At 44.9% G+C, this 18,310-nt stretch overlaps 1 protein-coding gene across 1 annotated transcript in view; it reads right to left on the reverse strand.

The window, feature by feature from the left end:
- Positions 1 to 228: 228 nt before the first annotated feature.
- Positions 229 to 18,310, reverse strand: part of KIAA0319L (KIAA0319 like) — a 30,617-nt gene continuing 12,535 nt past the window's right edge. Inside the window, exons 5-21 of the mRNA XM_054648247.2 lie at positions 16,915 to 17,016; positions 15,975 to 16,072; positions 14,736 to 14,823; positions 13,594 to 13,686; positions 12,901 to 13,033; positions 11,828 to 12,056; positions 10,968 to 11,091; positions 10,302 to 10,434; positions 9,326 to 9,474; positions 8,874 to 9,025; positions 8,561 to 8,699; positions 8,088 to 8,247; positions 6,045 to 6,187; positions 4,954 to 5,076; positions 4,351 to 4,441; positions 3,905 to 3,996; positions 229 to 1,959 (exon numbers count right to left, since the gene is read on the reverse strand). Coding sequence (XP_054504222.2) covers positions 1,772 to 1,959; positions 3,905 to 3,996; positions 4,351 to 4,441; positions 4,954 to 5,076; positions 6,045 to 6,187; positions 8,088 to 8,247; positions 8,561 to 8,699; positions 8,874 to 9,025; positions 9,326 to 9,474; positions 10,302 to 10,434; positions 10,968 to 11,091; positions 11,828 to 12,056; positions 12,901 to 13,033; positions 13,594 to 13,686; positions 14,736 to 14,823; positions 15,975 to 16,072; positions 16,915 to 17,016 — 2,237 coding nt within the window. The 3' untranslated portion in view covers positions 229 to 1,771. The remainder of the gene's footprint in view (positions 1,960 to 3,904; positions 3,997 to 4,350; positions 4,442 to 4,953; positions 5,077 to 6,044; positions 6,188 to 8,087; positions 8,248 to 8,560; positions 8,700 to 8,873; positions 9,026 to 9,325; positions 9,475 to 10,301; positions 10,435 to 10,967; positions 11,092 to 11,827; positions 12,057 to 12,900; positions 13,034 to 13,593; positions 13,687 to 14,735; positions 14,824 to 15,974; positions 16,073 to 16,914; positions 17,017 to 18,310) is intronic.

Below are 18,310 nucleotides of genomic sequence, written 5' to 3' on the forward strand. Positions count from 1 at the left end.
CCAGGGTCAGCCCTCCCTGTGTGTGGTCCTGGGTGGGTGTGGAGGGTGCAGGAGCCTCCAGGGAGGGGAAGCCTGAGCCAAGCCCCAGCTGTGTGCCAGACAAGAGGCAGAGGGTGGCCCGTGCTGTGACGCCAGCAAATGCCACAGCCTCAGCACTGGGAGAGCTGCAAGAGCTGGGCCTGAGGAACAGCTGATTGCCCAAAAAACAAACTCAGCAGCAGCCATGACTACATTCAGTGAGGGAACATCCCCTCACGTTCAATAGTGTTTAATCTTCATCTAGCTCAACACAAATCAGTAGTGCAGCAATATAAATACAACTGAGGAACTTAAAGCCTTTTGGCTTTCATAGCTCAATAAGAAGAAGAAAAAACAAAAAAGCCAATGAAACCAGTTTCCAGTTTTTAAATTAAACACAAAGAAAGGCAATGAACTGCCCACCCATCCCCAGAGACGCAGTGGCATCCTTCATGCCAGCACGAGGCTGAGCTCTGCCCGAGGACAGGGTGCAACTCACGACAGCAGCACAGTGAGAAAAGGGAGTGGGAATGGGAAAGGACCCCCCTGCTGCCCTTGGGCTCAGGCAGCAGGGACACAGTGACACACTGTGCCACGTGCTGTTGGCACTGCCCACCACCCCTGGGCACCCAGAGTTCCCTTTTCCACCACAAAAGGACATCAGTGTGCTCTTGACACTGCAATAGGAGCACACAGGGCTCTGCAGCCACAACAGCACAGGGCCAGTGAGCTGCCAGCCTGAAGGAGCAGCCAGCTGGGGACTGCAGACACCAATCCCCATCACCTGGGATGTGCAAATTTTAAGGGAAAAAAAAAAACCAAAACCAAACCAAAAAACCACAGTACATAGTGTTCCATAACTGAGATATGGGTAATGTCCAGCCTCATGGACGGCCTGGTGACCAACAGAAGGTGCTGGGGCCACAGAACATGTCACAGCTTTGGAATGAAGCCAGACGTTGGACACAGGTACCAAAGGTGGGTGTGTGTGTCCCCAGCTCTGGTACCAAGCAGGACTTTGCTGCAGGAGGGGCTCTCCCAGCCTGGGCAGTAACCACAGGTCAGCTTTTCACACATGAACAGGCACCAAGTCCCAACACCCATCATGAGAGCAGCCTGACAGTGATTTGGAACAGCCACAAACCCCTCTCCTACCTGCAAACTGCCAGAGTGTTTACATTCCCCCTCCTCTACACTCCAACAGCAGCCAAGTGCATGTGAAAGGACAAGTCTACATTAAAATAGTGCTCAAACCATTAGGGAAGGTGAGAGTAAAGGAGAAGAAAGTTGTTGGACAGCACAAGTAGCCTGTGTTAGGCTATGGGAGCCTGAAGGGAGCTCAGAGCAGAGCTCAAGGACTTGACTTTCCTTCTCCAAGGAGCTCCAAGACAAGTGAGCTGAAGTCCACAGGTGCTCCCTCCACTGCACTCTGAGGCGGCTTAGGAGGGTCCTGCACATTCACAGTTGCTCCAAGTGGTTCTGTCCTGCCCTCTCCAGATGCCAGCTCCATCCTTTTCTGACTCTTCTCCTGGGGATTCACAGTTGCCTTCTCCTCCCTTTGATTTCCCTTGAAGTTCAAATTCAAGTACAACCAGTTTTAACCGAATGAAAAGAAACCCAGAAAACCAAAGTTATTTTCTGTGAAACGAGTTAGCAGCGTTGTCCTGGTCAAAGTGGCCTCCAAAGGCCATGGTAGGACAGGGATGGGATTGGCCTTCCCTGCTGAGCTCCAGCCAAGGCTGTCCAAGGGGGGCTATAGGATTTCCTCCCTCTGGCTCTTGCCTTTGAGGCTCAGCTGGCCGTTGCGCAAGGAGCCGTTCTGGCTGCGGAGCAGTTTCCCTTTTTCCCGGTCAGGCCATGTGAAGATGGCTTCATCACTGTCCAGCTCAGACTCTGAGTGCATCAGGCTCGTGTTGAGGACTTGGGCTTTCTGTCTGCCACCTTGAAGGGGAAACATTCCCAGGTTAGAAAAGCTTTTAACACCGGTGAGGACCTCACCTTGCTCCATCCCCTCTAAGTCTCCTTTTCCGATCACGTCTAAGAGGCAGCAGAATCTGACCTTCCTCTGTGTGTCTCTTATTCCCTGTGATGCTGAAGCCAAAGTGATCCTGTCTCAGACACTCTGGCATGTCAGAGGTCACAACAACACTCCAAGACAGCACAAAGCACAACAAGCAGACAGGAAGGCAATGATGTGACCAGAAGGGGATGTGAGCACACGTGGGAGCTCTGTCTCCCTGACCTTGCTCGGGGCATTGCCTAGAAAATGCTTGGAGGGCTCACAACTGGAGTTAGAGAATATGCAGGTGTGTGAGGGAGATCTCTGCCATCTCACTACCCTCTCCCTACTCTCCTCTCTGCTACTCCTGCCTGCAAGGGAAGAGAGAAATTAGCAGGAGGAATTTAGATTAATGCACAAGGACGGGAGAGAGACATTTACTGATATTGTCGGCAGAGGAAATATTTAAATTTAGCTTTTCCTTAATGGAGAAATGCAACATTTCCTCTGTTAGCAGAAAGCTCCCTGGACATATCTAGCAGGGAAAAAGACTTCAGTCAGCAGCCAGCCTCAGAAACAGCAAGATGAGTTTAGTTACCATAGAGCAAATGGTGAGGCACATTTAGCACATTTATTGCACAGTGGGCTCTGAGGTGACAGATGGTCAGATTAAAGCAGAGTTGGGTGCTGAGGGAGGGAAACACACCCAGGTTTCCTGCAAGGGTATCTGTGTTTGAGCAGTTGGGACAGCCTGGTCCTCAGAGGAACAGCTGATCAGTCTGTCACTGCAATGCCCTCCATGCTGCTCTTGGGCACTGCTCACTTTGCTGGAACACCATTAAGTGGGATAATACCAGGATGAGCAGTCATTTTCTGCTGCAAACAAGGATCAGGGACTCTTTTCCATGCACAGTTAACACATCTCCTTCTCTAAACAAAACCAGGACACACTCTGACATGAAACACACACTCAGCAGTGCAGAGCTGCCTGGCTTTCAGCAGGGCTGTACTTGGCACATCCTTCCCAACACTTCCCTCTGTTCCTGGTCAGTCAGCAGGTGGCCATGGCTTGGTTCATGTATCAGATAAAACCACTCCAGCCTGAAATAACTTCCTGATCTTTGCAAAGCACTGACAAGCACTCTCAGGTCAGCAATGCAGGCAGGGAAGTGCTGGCTAAGAACACTGAAGACAAATCCTGCCCTTCTGGAATGGGCCAACGGACCTGTAGCCACATGGAGCACTGAGGAATTCATGGAGCTCCCTCTGAAATGCACCTGCTTACTGGAAAACTAGAGGATGAGCTAAAATGTGAAATTTTCACAGCCTGTTATGCACAGGAGCAAGAATAAATAAGTTGATGAACCAGTTGTTTGTGGTGGGTGAGTAGCAGAGCAGAAATAAACCTCAATCTCTCCAATACACAAGTATTTTGAGGTTGTTCTCAGGTGTTGATCAGTTCAGTGTAATGTTTAGTGCCACTGAATTCCTGCTTTGCTGCAGAGAATGACCAAAGAATTGCATATTGGCAGGAAGGGAACTACCAGAACCCAGGGAAAAACTTCAGAGCAGGAGAAGTTACAGTCAAGACCCAATTTTGGGCTTTCTGAGTCAGACTGTTCTGCACAGCTTAATGCATCCACTTCCTACTTCTGAGGTACCAAGTGGAGACACCAGGACCAGGCCAGTTTCAGCCCCAATTTCCAAACCTACATAGATGACTTTACTAAATACCCCATATACAGATCTGAGACAAGCTCTCAGATCTTCTGAGACCCCTCTGTCAGTCCCTACATCACGTTTGCTTCACTGTTATTTTAAGTCTACCAAAGAAGAGTCCCCAGTCAGCACTCTGGAAGTGCTGAGCTCTTCCCTCTCATGTTTTACCTGCTTTGGGATTTGGTTTTAACTCCAGGCTTTCTTGATCCGTTGCATCCAAAATCTTGTATTTGCTTTTTCTTTTGGATTTTCCTTTCCGTCTAAAGGGGAGAAAAAGGAATTAAGGAACAGTCCATTTCTGAAAGAGCCAGAAGAAAAACAACTCTGATCTTCAAAGCTAAAGCACTTGCATTTAGGATTATGTTCATATTACAAAGCGAAACATTAAAATGTTGCTCAGTTGCACATTTATAGGTTAATCCAAATTTTGCTTCTTAATATAACCCAGAGTTGTGGAACTTCAATATTTAACTTGAAACACTTAAGTGAGAAAACCCAGCATCCCAAGGCTTAGCAGATGACCTGCTGGGACAATGGGATTGAATCTTTAACCTCCTACTGCAGACACTTGGCTGTGAAACCTGGATACAGCAGGGGTTTGGTCTCAGTCCCACCTCTTGCAGCAGCAGATCACCATCCACGACAAGATTCCAAAGGCAACCACGATGACAAAAGATGCAATGATCACATACAGCACACTCCACTCTGCAAGCAAAACCCCAGAGATAAACACATTTTGGCACCTCGTACAACTGACAGTGCAGATTTTAGGGGACTGGTTTTGGGAAAGAAAAGGCAAGGCATGCCTCTTTGCAGAATTAGAGGCTGGCATTCCTCTTTGCAGAATTAGAGGCTGGCATTCCCCACTGGCAGCACCACCAGATCCCCTAGGGGATCCAGTGTGTGGACCTGCTGGGCAGTGTTCACTGTGTGCTGGTTTATACAATTTGCTCTCCTGTGGCAGGACAGAGATGACAGAAGAGAGCTGTGCTTTATACACCCAGAATAGACTCAACTTCAGTGAGTGTCCACTGGGAGGCTGTGAAGGGAGCTCACTCCCCTGTCAAACATCTGCCCAGAGGTGAGACAAGGGTCTGTGTGCTGGTGTCAGCATCTCATCAGAACAACAGGGAGTCAGCAGGTGCCTGGCATGTGCCCAGCCTGGGTTCCAAACAGGGGTTTCTGTGCCAAGGTGCCCACCCGGGGGGGTCACGTACCGCAGTTGCTTTCGCCGTCCCCCATCTGCACCCGGAGGAAATTCTCCATCCAGAAGGGGTCACACACGCAGCGCTTGGTGAAGGAGTCGCAGCGCCCGTGCTCGGAGCAGTTCAGCTGACAGGCTGGGGGCCAAAACCAGCAAGGTGAACTAAATGACTCACAGGTGAGGCAAAAATGGGACAAAACAGTTCAATCCAGCCAACCCCTCCTGCAGGCTCTGATCTGAATGTGGCCCCTCTGTAGCTCATTCATAGCTCAGCCGTAATCACAAGAGGTGAGAAGTGCAAAGTAAGCACCTGGGCTTCCTGCCAAACTGAAACATCCAACTTCACCAGCAACATATATTTTGCCTAATAAATCCTCATTTTGATATACAAGTTATGGAATTTGTATATTAGTCAAGTAAGTGTTTTTAAACAAAGTTTTGATTTTCCAATTCAAACCCCGACTGTGAGACAGACAAGAAACAAACAGATCCTTTGGAGGCACCAAACAGAACTGAAAAATGGCTTCTGAAGGCCACAAAATGGTAAAATCAGGAAGTAATGAAAATAATTACTTTATGCAATTCTAGTTTCAAATCTCTAACTGATCAGCAAATGATCCTCACAGGATGGATCTCATAAAAGAAAAGCAGTGCTAATGTAAAGATGTAAAATAGTGATAGAAGGGGAACATTTCCTGCAGACTGATGTTTGTGCTGCACAGGAAACAAGTGGGTTCACAGCTACCAAGATGTGCAGTTCATTGTTTTCAGGATGACACTGATTTCAGTGGCTATAGTCCATTAATACTGTATTTTAGTTTCATAAGTATCAATCTGCTTTTGGTTTTGTGAACTCGAATCTTCACAGCAACACTGCAAGTAATTATTTATAAGAAGTTGAATAGTGAATAGACAGAATTAATTGGTAAATAAGCAATTAGTGAATAGTCTAATAGACTTATTTTCTGTTTCCCATTTATTAACATGAAAGCTCCTGCAGTGAGTGTGTGTGGGCATGTGGGTGGTTTTAGCACCCTTATTTCTGTCAGGCAGCTGAAAGGAAGGTAAAAGATGTTCAGTCTATCCCAAGAGACTCTCACTTACTGACTGTGTTAATCTCCAGGGCCCGGAAGATGAGGAAGTCTGACTGTTGTTTCCTCAGTTCGTTCTTCAGCGTCCAGGCCACGTCTCGTCCTTTGAATATCTGATGGGGAGGCTGGTTCTGCACAAAGAACACCATCTTCGTGCTGGAAGAGAGGCAAAAATTATTAATTACCTGCTGCTTCTCCAAACATCAGGTGGAGAGCACACTCTCCAGTCTGTCATTAGAGGGACTTACTCAGAATCTCAAATTTATTTGAAGACCAGACTTCTGGCTCTGTTTGAAAGCAGTAATAGCAGACCTGGTCTTACAGTAGAAAACCCTTCAGAATATCTGATCCATTCATGTTTTCCAAGCTATGGCTGCACTCAAATTTGCACATCAAGCAGATCTTTGCATGTTCATGCTAAGCATCAAATCCCCAGACTTTAAGGTCTTGCTGTTTTCATACTCTCCTTCCTTCCCTCCTCTTTGTGGGATCCTGAGAGTTTACTACCCTGAAACTTGGGGGTCCATTTACATGCTCAGCACAGAGCTCCAACACCAGAGAGTGGAAGTCTTTGCAAAGCTGAGTTTGAATGCACCAAGTGCTGTAGCCCAAAACCAACCCAGGTGTGAAGGATTCTGTATTCTGCAGCTTTACTGCATTAACTTTATGATAGAAGAACTTGTTCCTCATGGCTTGCTCACCTTGCAGAGCCCTGTGGATCCTTTAGACTCACAAAAGGATGCGTGAATGTTTGGGATTTATTATCACTAGTGAGCTCATGAGTCAATGGCATATCAGTGAAACCCTCAGAGTATGTGAAAAAGAACAAACCAACAGTCAGAGGAAAAAGCTCTTTTTTTAACAGCACAAGTTACTTTGACAGTGGAAGCAAAAATGGGATCTTAAAGCCATCTGTCAGGAAACAATCTCTGCTCCTTTATAACACTTCCCACTCTTTTGTCTGCTTGAACACATAAACAGATGAAGCATTAATGACAAGAATCCCTTACTTGCCTTACTCAGGGGCGACTGGTTTGCTCATGGCAGAGACAGAGAGCTACAGTTACAACAGAAAGTGCTGGCTCCTCTGTTCTCAGCTCTCTAGGTTTGCATGGACAATGAATTCTGATTTTCCTGCTACAGCAGGCCATGTGGACACAAAGGAATCGATACATCAGAGCACTCAGCTAGGTGTAAAGTAACAGCAGATTTATTGCTGACTTGCTGCAGGACTTTAAGCATGTCCCTTAAATCTTCTTCAGTGCTTTAGGTACTTTAAAACTACTCCCCTTTTAATAAAAACTAAGTGCAATATTGCACTTATTTCAACAGATTTCCACTCATGGCTTGTTGCCACTCTCCAGGTAGGCAATACCACCCTGACCACCCTGACCAGTCAACAGCCCTGATCAGCAGTCAACTTCCATGGGTTTAGGATAAATGCAGTTTTCTGTAAGCCAAATAGCAATCAAAATTAAGCTTTTCTATCTCTTCAAACAGAAATTACATTGGCTTTCAACATTTTTTATACATTAGGTTGAAGCAGTTGTGTAGCCAATAAAGCTTCTGCAGAATTAGTGGAAGATGCTCCCTGTCTGGGCTGTGTGGTTGGAACTGGATGATCCTTAAGGTCTCTTCCTACCCACTCCAGTCTGTGATTGTATGAGGTACCAATCTGGCATGAAGGTGAAGGGGATTGTTACACACTCTGGTGTGTTCTAAGTGTTTCAGCAAATTCCTGCACCAAGCTCTGTTACTTCTCCAGCTGCAGAACATCCCTTTACAGAGTCTCCACAATTTTCAAAAAACAAATCAGATTTGTTCTTATTTTACAGGTTTGAGGTGAAAATACACCAGCAGCAGCAGTTTTCAAGGGCAATGCACCATCTCCAGAGGGGAAAGATACTCAAGACCTGCTTGGCACCTCTGATGCAAGCAGGAATATCAATGTTAACAACTCCACATGTCCCAGTGATCCAATCTGCTTTCCAAAAGGCCTTGATTTTCCAAACCCTCGAGCAATTCCTTGCTGTGTACCCTCCCAGATGAACCCCACCTTTGTTCAGTGTATGGCTGGATCTTTTGCACGGTGATATCTGAGTCAAGGACGCCCAGCAGCACCCCAATCTGCCGGATGAACATCCCCTTCTGCCGCTCCGTCAGCTGGCTCACGTTCACATCCAGGATCATCTCCACCAGGTTATTTTTCCTAGGATCTAGACAGAATGTAGATTGTACAGATCTTTAGAGTTTCTATTTAGCAGCCTGGGCACAAGGCAGGTTTTTAGTTATCTTTCCAGGATGTTTCTGATTTGAACACAGAACTACAGAGTGGCACTGTGGGAAGGGACACAAGGTAACAGAAGCAGTGAGAGTCAGCCCTCAAAAACCACAGGAAAACACAACCACATCCCCCAAAACTTTTGACATTTACAGTTCTAAACTAGACTAGATGACACATTTTAATCCCAGTGTGCTGTATCCAGAGGGCTGCAGGCAAATGTGGTACGGCACAAAACTCAGGCTCACCAGGTTTGACCTCCACCGTGGTCCTTTCCACATCACTCTCTCCTTTGGCATCTGTTACTCTGAGGTGAAATGTGTAGGTCCCTTCTACCAGATTGGACAGGAGGAGGACAGGATGATGGTCTGAATTATTTAAGACTTCCTGGAAGGCAGAACAAAGTAAGTATGAGGAAACAAAGGATCAAAGCAGCACCATGTATTGTCATATTTCAGGATATGACAGAGTAACAGCCCAACAAGGAGCTTTGTATTTCCTCAGGAGCTGTCAACACTACCTTGCACTGATTTTTGTGATCCTTTACAAAAGAAAGCTCACCCCAGCTGCAGGGCTCCCCTCATCTCGGGTCCACAAGTAGCTGACAATCCCTTTATCATCAGAGGACTTTGATCCATCCAACTCTGCTGTGTTTGTGGGCAAGGTGATGACAACATTACCAGCAATCTTTGCAACGGGTGGCTTGTTTATCTCTAAATAAACAGAGAGAAAACACTTGGAGAAAGATCTTGTAATGCCCAATCAAAAATTACTGCATTAGATCTCCAGTGTACTCCAGAAATCCCAGTCTAACCCCAGGGAAGAGAAGGGAAATGCTGCAGGATTAAGCTGAAAACACCATTCCTCCAGAAAAAGGCAAATCTCAAGGCCACTTCAGTGCTGTCCACATTGTCTCCCTCCATTCCTTACTCCTGTTGTGTCTCTGAACACAGGTTTTGCTGAACTGCTGAGATAACCAGTGGCTGAGCAGCTCTGCTCATGGCTGGACGTACCTTCCTTGACGATGACGTTGACGGAGCTTTGGCTCTGCAGGTTCCTCTCATCTTTCACTGTCAGAGTGAACTCATATGTCCCAACCTGGAGGCCTGTGACAGTGGCAATGCTGCTGTTGGCATTCTCCAGCTTCACACCATCTGGACCCCTAACCAAGACACAAGGGGTTTGGTTCGTTTTGGGCCTTTTTCAGGGGTTTTGATAAGTTTAAACTTTGCACAGAGCACTGGAGGCAACCTCGCTCCAAACAGGAGCTTGGAAATAATAGGCCATTATAAAAATTAAAATTATGTTCTCCAGTTACAGCAAGATAATCTAAAGAATAAGTGCAGAATCCAGAACAAAAAGCATAATTTCTGGCAGGTTAATGCATTGGTTAATTTTAAACCAGAGGAATACTGATAACAGCACTTAGGTGGTGTTTACAAATAGTGGTACTTTCAGGAACTTGGCTTGTGAACTGCACAATGAGCCAATTTTGTAAAAAAAAAAAGGTGCAAAGCAATAACAGTCCTTCATTTCTAGGGCTTTGCACAGACATTGCATTAACAAACAGAAAAAGCTACTGCAAGTTGCTCATAGGCTTTTTCCTGAATTCCCTAAAGCATTTCAGGGAATTTAGAGTTGAAGAGAACTCTGCCTCCTTTAAACAAACTGCAAAAGCATCGAGTTAGGAGGCCCTGCTGTTGTTGATTACAAGGGTCTGTCTCTCCATGAGACCCAAGCTCCATTGCTGTGAATGGAAACACAGCTGAGCCACACCACGCTCAGAGTGGGAGCCAGGCCTAGAGATGAAGGCAAAGCTATTTCTCATGCTCAAAGAAAACCCCATTTCTTTCCAACCAAATATAAATCCTTGTCTTATTCAGGTAAAGCTTGTCAGGCCCCATGTGACCATGACTGAACACAAGAGAGGTGTGGGGCTGTTTTAAATGAAAGATTTGGATACACAAGAACATGGAAGGTGATACACACCGTGTTTTTTCCCAAAGATAGAAGACTATCTTCTGGTCATCTGAGCTCTTGCTGCCATCTAGAGTGGTGCTGTCCACAGGAAGAGTCAATTCTTTATCTGGACCAGCATCTGCCTTTGGGGGCTTGTTGTTTTCTGGAAAAGAATGCAGGATTTCTCTAACACACACCATAAAGGTGAAGCTTAAAACACCACCAATAAGATTTTCCAGTACATCCCTTGCCCACTACCTTGTATTCAGATAAAGTGAGGTTAAAAGCAGTTAAGAAATTCAATAAGCATTTAATTCACACATATGCAATAAAATGAAACTGAAAACTAGGAATTCTGATTTTTGCTCTCATTCTCTCAGTACTGCTCCACTTTTCCTGCCCCTGTCCCAGGACCCAGCACTGTGGGCAGACACAGCTGTTTGGAAATACAATCCTGCCTTTATTGTAGGAAAATATCAATTAGGTTACACTGTGTAAAATAAGAGAATGGCCCACAAAGGTAATATTCCTACAAGCTTTCTTTTGCTCGTTTATCAGCAATATACCAGCCCAGAATGTTCCTAAATCAGATCAGCTTTTCTGAAAGTCACCATAAGATCTAGAGGTCGCTGACAGATTGCTGCTCACCTCCAACCCCTGGAAGGGAAGCAGCAAGAGCAGGTAAAGGCAGCTTACCTGGCTGGACTATCACAGTGACCTCTGCAGTGGACTGGTGCCCAGCAGAATCAGTCACTATGAGCTGGTAGGTGTAATCACCTTCCTGCATTGCAGAGAGCTGCAGGACTGGTGTCCTCACACCCTGTAAGAAAAGATTTTCATGGATTAGAAACAATCCTCGTGCAGATGATGGTGGGCCAGAAGACTCTGATTCTAAAGTAACTGTTACCAGCACATTCTAGGGGGTTATTACCAACTCCTGCTATGGGAGCAGGAGTCTGTGCCACTTCAGCAAAGCTCTTGCAGCTAAATTTATGCATACTACAAGGACACTGTTGTGGGGCATAACAAGAGTAATATGCCATACAAGCAGACCTTTAGGGATTCAACAGTTCCCAACTCCAGTAAAATCTCTGGGGAGCCCTGTGCAAATCCCACACATTGTGAACCCGATTCATGGACTTTCTTATTCTATAAATTTGACAGTAGTAATAGTCTTTAAAACTAAAATGATGACACAGAAACAAGTTCCAACATTTACTGTTAAGCACTGAGAAGAGTCTGGCCAGTATCAGTGAAATTCAGACTCCAAGATTCAGCTCAAAAGTTCCCACCTCTCTCAATCCCCCTTCTTCAGCAGGTTTTAAAACTGCATTGCTCAAGAAAGGAACAGGATGCCAGTGGTGAGGCTGGTGCTCCAGCTCAGCCACTAAACCACCACCAGCTTCACAAGGATTTAACCTTAGGCACATACTTATATCACACATTTGCTCTGTAGGATTCTAAAAGACATTTGCTAACAGTCCATTAAAACTGGTTGGATTACAGATAAAATCCCAGCTAGTGAGCAATCCAGATGGAGCACAGGAGACACTGACCTGCATCTCCATCACCTTCCCTTTGCTGTTGGGGCTCAGCAGCCACTCGTAGCTGACGATGCTGTGGTCGTCCGTGCTCTGGTTGCCATAGAGAGTGATGGAGTTCTGGGGCAGGGTGATCACCTGGTTTGGGCCAGCATTGGCCACTGGAGGATAATCCACTGCCTTCTTCACAGTCAGGTTAGCAGTGGTGGAGTTGCTGGCACCATCTGAGTCCACAACTGTTAGACTGAAGAGGGAAATAAGAAGTGATGGTGACCAGAGCTGAATACAGACTTTTCTGAATAGAAACTTCCCCCAAATGTCCAATTATCAGCCTCAAAGTGATGCAAGTAATTCAACAGTCACATCCATCTCTCACTTGAAATCTAACAACCAGTTCCAAGGTGAAACACAGAAGTGCATTCTAACCCCCAAGTGGCCTGGACACAGCACATCTCCTCAGGTAGGCTGGTACCACAAAACACAACTGCTTTCTGCTAAATCTAGACCTGAACATGGATCTGGTAAGTTCATGCCAACGGGTTAACAAGAAAGCAGTGATCACTAAGAGCTACTCCAGGTTATTTTACTTTAAATAGATCTGCTGATGCAGTGATGGACATCACACCAAAATACAGGCCAAAGGAAAAACACAGGACAAATACAAAAGTAAAATCAGCCACCACCTATTGCCAGGGTTGTGCATCAATCCATTATACCTCACTCACTTATCTGAGACAAACACATTGCATTTAAAAACTGGATTTGAAGACTGCATTTCTTCCTAAGCCTTTACCCAAAGAGTTTAGATTTGACATTTCAAGAGACATTTTGCAGCACTGACAGAGCAGCCATCATCTCAACCAGGGCTACAAGGCAAGAATAAGAAGTAGCTGGACAGCTTATCTCTCCTGAAGTGCAAAGCTACAAAACTACTTGAAAGTGTAGGAGTGGAGAGAGGGAACATCACAAAATGGAGTTCTCTCCATGTTTTGTGTTGGGTTTTTTTAAAGCAGATTAACACTTCAGGAATCTCATACATTTCACTCTTAAGGGATGAGAGCTGATGGACTCTGCCAGGTGTGACCTACCTGAAAGTGTAATTCCCAGGTACCAGGTTGGTGAGTGTCAGTATGGGAGTGTCACTGGAAACCTTCTCCTCCCTCAGGGGACCCTTCAGCTCTTCCCAGTGGTAGCTGATAATTTTATCATCATCAGTGCTTTCTGTTTCAGTAATGGAGGAAAACACACACACACAAAGAGTTGGAAAATGCTGCTTCACAGATTCCAATGGTCAGTCCCCACTTCTGCCCTAGGTTTAGTATTTTTGGCTGAAGCCCAAAGTCCCTGTTATGCTCAGACACCCAAACTGTAACAAATCAATGCTAGCTGGGCCTAAGACAACCTGAATTTGTTTAAAGGAACTCCTGAAAAGCTCTAGTGCAGGCCAGGATCACTGAAGGTGGCGTGTCAGTAACTTACACATTTGAAGTTTAGCCAAGAGCTCGGTAAGTTTGACTGACAGTAATTACTTTTTGATTCTGAGCAGCAACCTCCAGAGCTTTTCCTTTTTTAGGAGATTGGCTCAGGCCAGTGCCCTTCAAAAGGAACATGGAGAGGTGCTGCTGTGTGTGTTCTGCTCTCCTGGCCAGAGAGGCCAATTCTTTTCACTGAACTGTGTTTGACAAGGTCATTGTTTCTCTTAAACTTTATGCAAAAGGTCAGCCCAGGACCAAACACAAAGCCCCCTGCTGGATGCTGCACTAAAACCTGCAGGTACTCACTGCTGCCGTCGATAAGAGTGGAAATGGTTGGCAGGGAGATTTCCTGGAATGGTGGGGACACGATGGCAACAGGAGGCTGATTCACCCGGGGCTCTGCAACAACAACCCAGCTGTTACCATCACACTACAGGCACAAAGTCCTGGCCAAGGAACTGCAAAACTATCAGCAACAGTGATTTGTGCTTCCAGCATGTTCTACACCAGCTTGGGGAATCAGTGCTGCCAAAAAGGGCTTCAAACAGTGTGGGGTGAACAGCCAGCACATCAGTGCTCTGGGAAGGCTGCACTGCATCAGTTTTTCCCTACTGGGTCAAGCACCTACAGCTTCTTGCCACAGTGTGGCTGCTGCTCTGAAAAGTGAAGGATTTTGGTGCATGCTGCCAGCTGCAAACTCACTGCTTATAAGGAAATGATCAGCCACAGCACCCAGAAGACCAGCCACACACTCTTGCTAATTTAGGGAGTGCAAGAGCCCTTCTTTGCCCACAAAGCTTGTACAAGAAGTCTTGCTGAAGACTGCAAAATGAAGGGGTTTTATTGACACTTGTGGTTGTCTCTTTAGACAGGCCACATAAAAAGTGAGGCAGCACAAGATGCTGTACCTCCACCAGCTCATCTGCAAACCAAGTCTTACAATAGGGAATGAGATTTGACTTAACCTGCCTGTGGTTGGGAATGATATTTCTTATGGACAGGAAAGAAAGGAACCTCCAAAGGAGCTTCAAAGCTCTGGCTTCTCTTCAGTTTTTGCTCCTGCTGCTATAAGATTTTTGTCAGACTGCAGCTAGTTTTTATGGAGGCAGTGGCCTTTCAGGGTGAGATGTTTGCTGAGCACTTCCCTAGCATGATTAGAGCTCTTTTATCAAGTGGTTGGCTTGATATAGTACAGAAAAAATAGCAATGTTTAGCAATAGCTTCCAATCTTAGGAAATTATTTAATATATACATATATATGTGTGTGTGTGTGTGTGTATATATACATATATATGTGTGTATATTAAATGATGTATATATTACATGCTGCAAGTTCATAGCACAATGAACTATCCCCACACCAAACCAAACAATCTAACCCCATGGTACAGCTGCCTTGGCTTGTCAGAGATGGCTGAAGTCAAGGAAAACCCAATCCCAGCACTCACTTGGATTCACTGTTACATTCACATATCCCTCTCCATGAGCGTTTTCCCCATCCACAACGACTTTGAACTCATAGAGGCCAACAGTAAGCTGGAAACAAACACAAAGGATTATTTACCTACAGGTTGGTGGCACCATGTCAGGACCTATTGGAAGGTCAAGTTCCTGTGCTTTGGCACAGGAGCACCCAGGCAATTGTGCTTCAGCCTCTACATACACAGCAAAGGAGGGTTTCCAGGCCAAAATGGCATCACAGGTATTTTAGTTTATAATGGCTATGCAGAAAGACTTGTATTTATTTCTCTCTGCCACAGGATTGTCAGTCAAGCTTTATTTTCCAGCAACAAAAGGCAAACAGAAGAGAGATAATAGAGATTAGTTCAGGTTGTCTGGCCACAGGAATCTGAGCTAGCAGATTGCATTTGAGGTGAAAAAGGCTGCATGTAAGAAGAAAATCTCTTCTTGTGTATTTTTATAAATGCAAGTGTTTCTTCTTTTCCTTCTAGGTGACATGAGCCAGGCAGTCACCTCTTCACCATCCACTATTGAGCCAGAATGAGAGGATGAGGGACCAGGTGCTGGATAACAATCTTGACACCCAAAAGGCTGAAACCCTGACAGAGACCTGCACACTCTTTTCCAAAGGTTTGGCTCTGCATGATATCCTCACTAAAGCCTGTATAATTTTTTTCTGAGTGCAGTAGAATCCAGGCTGCTCAGAGGAATGTCTCAAGTACAGAACTGTATATTCACAGTACTTAGAGTCATTTCCTTGTTAAGAATCCCCACGTGCAGGAACTGGCAACCCTTTCCCTGTCAGAGCTTGTCTAAGAGCAGCAGCAGGGACATGTCATGAGGTATTGCAGGGGTCTTGTTAATGGAAGCAGCAAGACCCTCTTCCAGTGGGCAGTACAAGGCTCAGACCTAAGCAGACTACCCCACTGTTCCAGGAATATTCCCTCCCCTTGTTACTGTTAAACTGTCCCATTTGTGTGCCTTGTCACACTGCTTGTAGGCAGCTTGTACCTCCTGAAATCAATTTCCTCCTTCCCTTGTGCCAGATCAATCTCCTTTTTCTAAGAGCCTCAGAAGAGGGCTTGCAGTTCAATGTTGGCTGCCTGCCCACCATGCAATTTCCTATTCACCCTGAAACCCCAAACAAGTCTTTCCTGGCTGGTGGGGTCCCCATCTTCTCCACTTGGCATTTAACACAGCAGGATAGGAAGTAGCCAAAGCTTTACCTTAGACAACTTCAGGGTCTGGGAGTGCTTCTCTGCCATTACTCCACTATAGTCTTTTGGATGAGTAATCAACTCCCACTCATAGGAATATGTGGTTCCTTAAACAAAAAGAAAAGGTCCAGATGTTTTTTTTCAAAGCCTGTCTTTCTGCCATGCTAAAGAACTGCAAAGGTATTAAACATTTACAAGGCACATTCTGCTGCACTGTGGAGAAATGAGACAGCTTGGGCTGTGGCTTTTTGGGAATATACCCAGGAAAAGAGACAATCTGTGCTTCTAAACTCATTTACTCTGGAATCAAAACCCATCTTTCAGCCTCCAAGGCAATAAAGAGCTTTGGAACAATCACAGCTCCAGGATAATAAGAGAGAAAAGCCTTATCACATCCTCAGATCCTGCAGACACAGGAATGCCAATTTTTGAGCAGGAATGAATCAATCCCTGCTGCCCACAACATGGATCACACCTGCTTCTACAGCTCCCACTGCCACAGTGGACAGAGTTAAGAATTTTTAAAATACCTGCCAACAATTTGATTAAATGAGGAGTGTATAGAATGTGTTCCTCAGCAGGCAAATACCCCAGTTCAGATTTTGATCACTTGCTAAAACAACTCAGTTCCTATCAGCTAATACCAAGAATAGATGCTAAAAGTCCAATTCTTCCTCATACACCACCCTGAGAATGTGCCATCTCTTCTCCCATCTCATCCCACAATCTCCCAAATCCACTGGCTTTGCAGCACTTTCCATTTTTTTTTGTGCCTCACTATTTTCTCTGAGAGGCAGCACAAGGCAATAGCTGAGTATGAAAAATTTCCACAGGAAAGTGCTCTCTGACAAAAGACATTTTCAATACTGCCCTTAATACATGCCACACATAATGACTGTTTGCCTTTTCACATCCCAAGCCCTTAACAGAATTCCCAGGGAAGCTTTACCAGGTGGTGGTTCAGGAAGCACAAATGCATTCAGCTGAACTTCATTCTTTGGCAGGGTCACTTGAACACTGTCTCCAGCAGAAACCACCAGCTCCTTCATAGCTGAAAGGGACAAACACAGAATTGGAGAGGAACAGGGGAAAAATAAACCCCAGCTTGGTTTCAGTTGATGGAATAAACCCCAGCTACAAATGATGATGTATTTTGTAAACATCCTGCTCCTCAAGAGCCCTCCCATCTCAGATTTTTGCTCTCCTTGTCAATGTAAAAGCACTAATGGGGGTTTACAATTTTTAGTCACTTCTTTGCAGATACTGGGCTGAAACCTGGCCCTTGGGCCCTGCACAGGGACTCTCCTCACCCAGGTCCAGCAGGATGGGAAGGGTTTTACTTGACAGCTTTTTGGCAGAGAACTCAGCTGCAGGCTCATGGCACAGCAAGACAAACACTGCTACTTCCAAACTGCAATTCCAAAGCTTCACAAATATATAAAGAATCCACAGAATTTCTTCTTTGAAAAATTGCTTGAGGGCTAAGAGAATTTTTTTAAACTTGCATAGCTGCCACACTGGGTATGGAAGCTCAAGATACAAACTTGGTCCTTTTTTATTTATATTTTCTTTTCCACCCCCCGCTCAAGAATTTTCTTGCCATTCCATTTCAAATAAACTGACAGGTTCCTTTTAAAAACTACAGGATAACCTTGAAAACTATAGCCAGGGACATATTTTTTTCTGCTTTTTATTAGCATTAAGATAACCAGAAAATTCAACACATTTCTTAAAAACACCTCTTGGCCTTCTCATCTCTCTCTTCCCTTCCCATTTGCTTTATATTTATCTTTTTATTATTGGACCTGGGAATTATGCATAGAAAATATTCATTCTTTAGTTTGACCCTGTCAAAGACAATGTTTCAGAGGTATGCACAAAAAATCTAAATTTAAAAAATGGGAAAAGGGGACCTTAGACATTCTGCTATTTTCCCACCTTTATTATCTATTATTTATCTATCTTCCAATTTTAATAGCTAGTGGAATTAACCACCTTTTTTTTCCCTCTCAAATACTCCATCAATCTTTCACCTTCAAAGAGTTCCAAGGCAAGAAGCAATCAGATCTCATTAGGAAATAATAAAAACAAAATCCAGACAAACAGATAAAAAACCTTGGAAAAACTACTCTTTACATCATCTTTGCATTGGTTAGCAAAACCAGGAGGCCCTGGCTATGTTAGATGTCCCAGACAAACCAATGAAGATTTTTAAAGCATATTTTCCACTTTTAGGTGAGGTAAGCCTAAACTTAAAAAAATAATTTAAAAAAAATTAACTTGTCAGCACAAGCAGCCAATGAACTTCCTGCCAAAACCATCTTTGGGTGCAGTGCTTCCCTCAC

Source organism: Agelaius phoeniceus, chromosome 22, assembly GCF_051311805.1.
Source record: "Agelaius phoeniceus isolate bAgePho1 chromosome 22, bAgePho1.hap1, whole genome shotgun sequence".
Taxonomy (NCBI): domain Eukaryota; kingdom Metazoa; phylum Chordata; class Aves; order Passeriformes; family Icteridae; genus Agelaius; species Agelaius phoeniceus.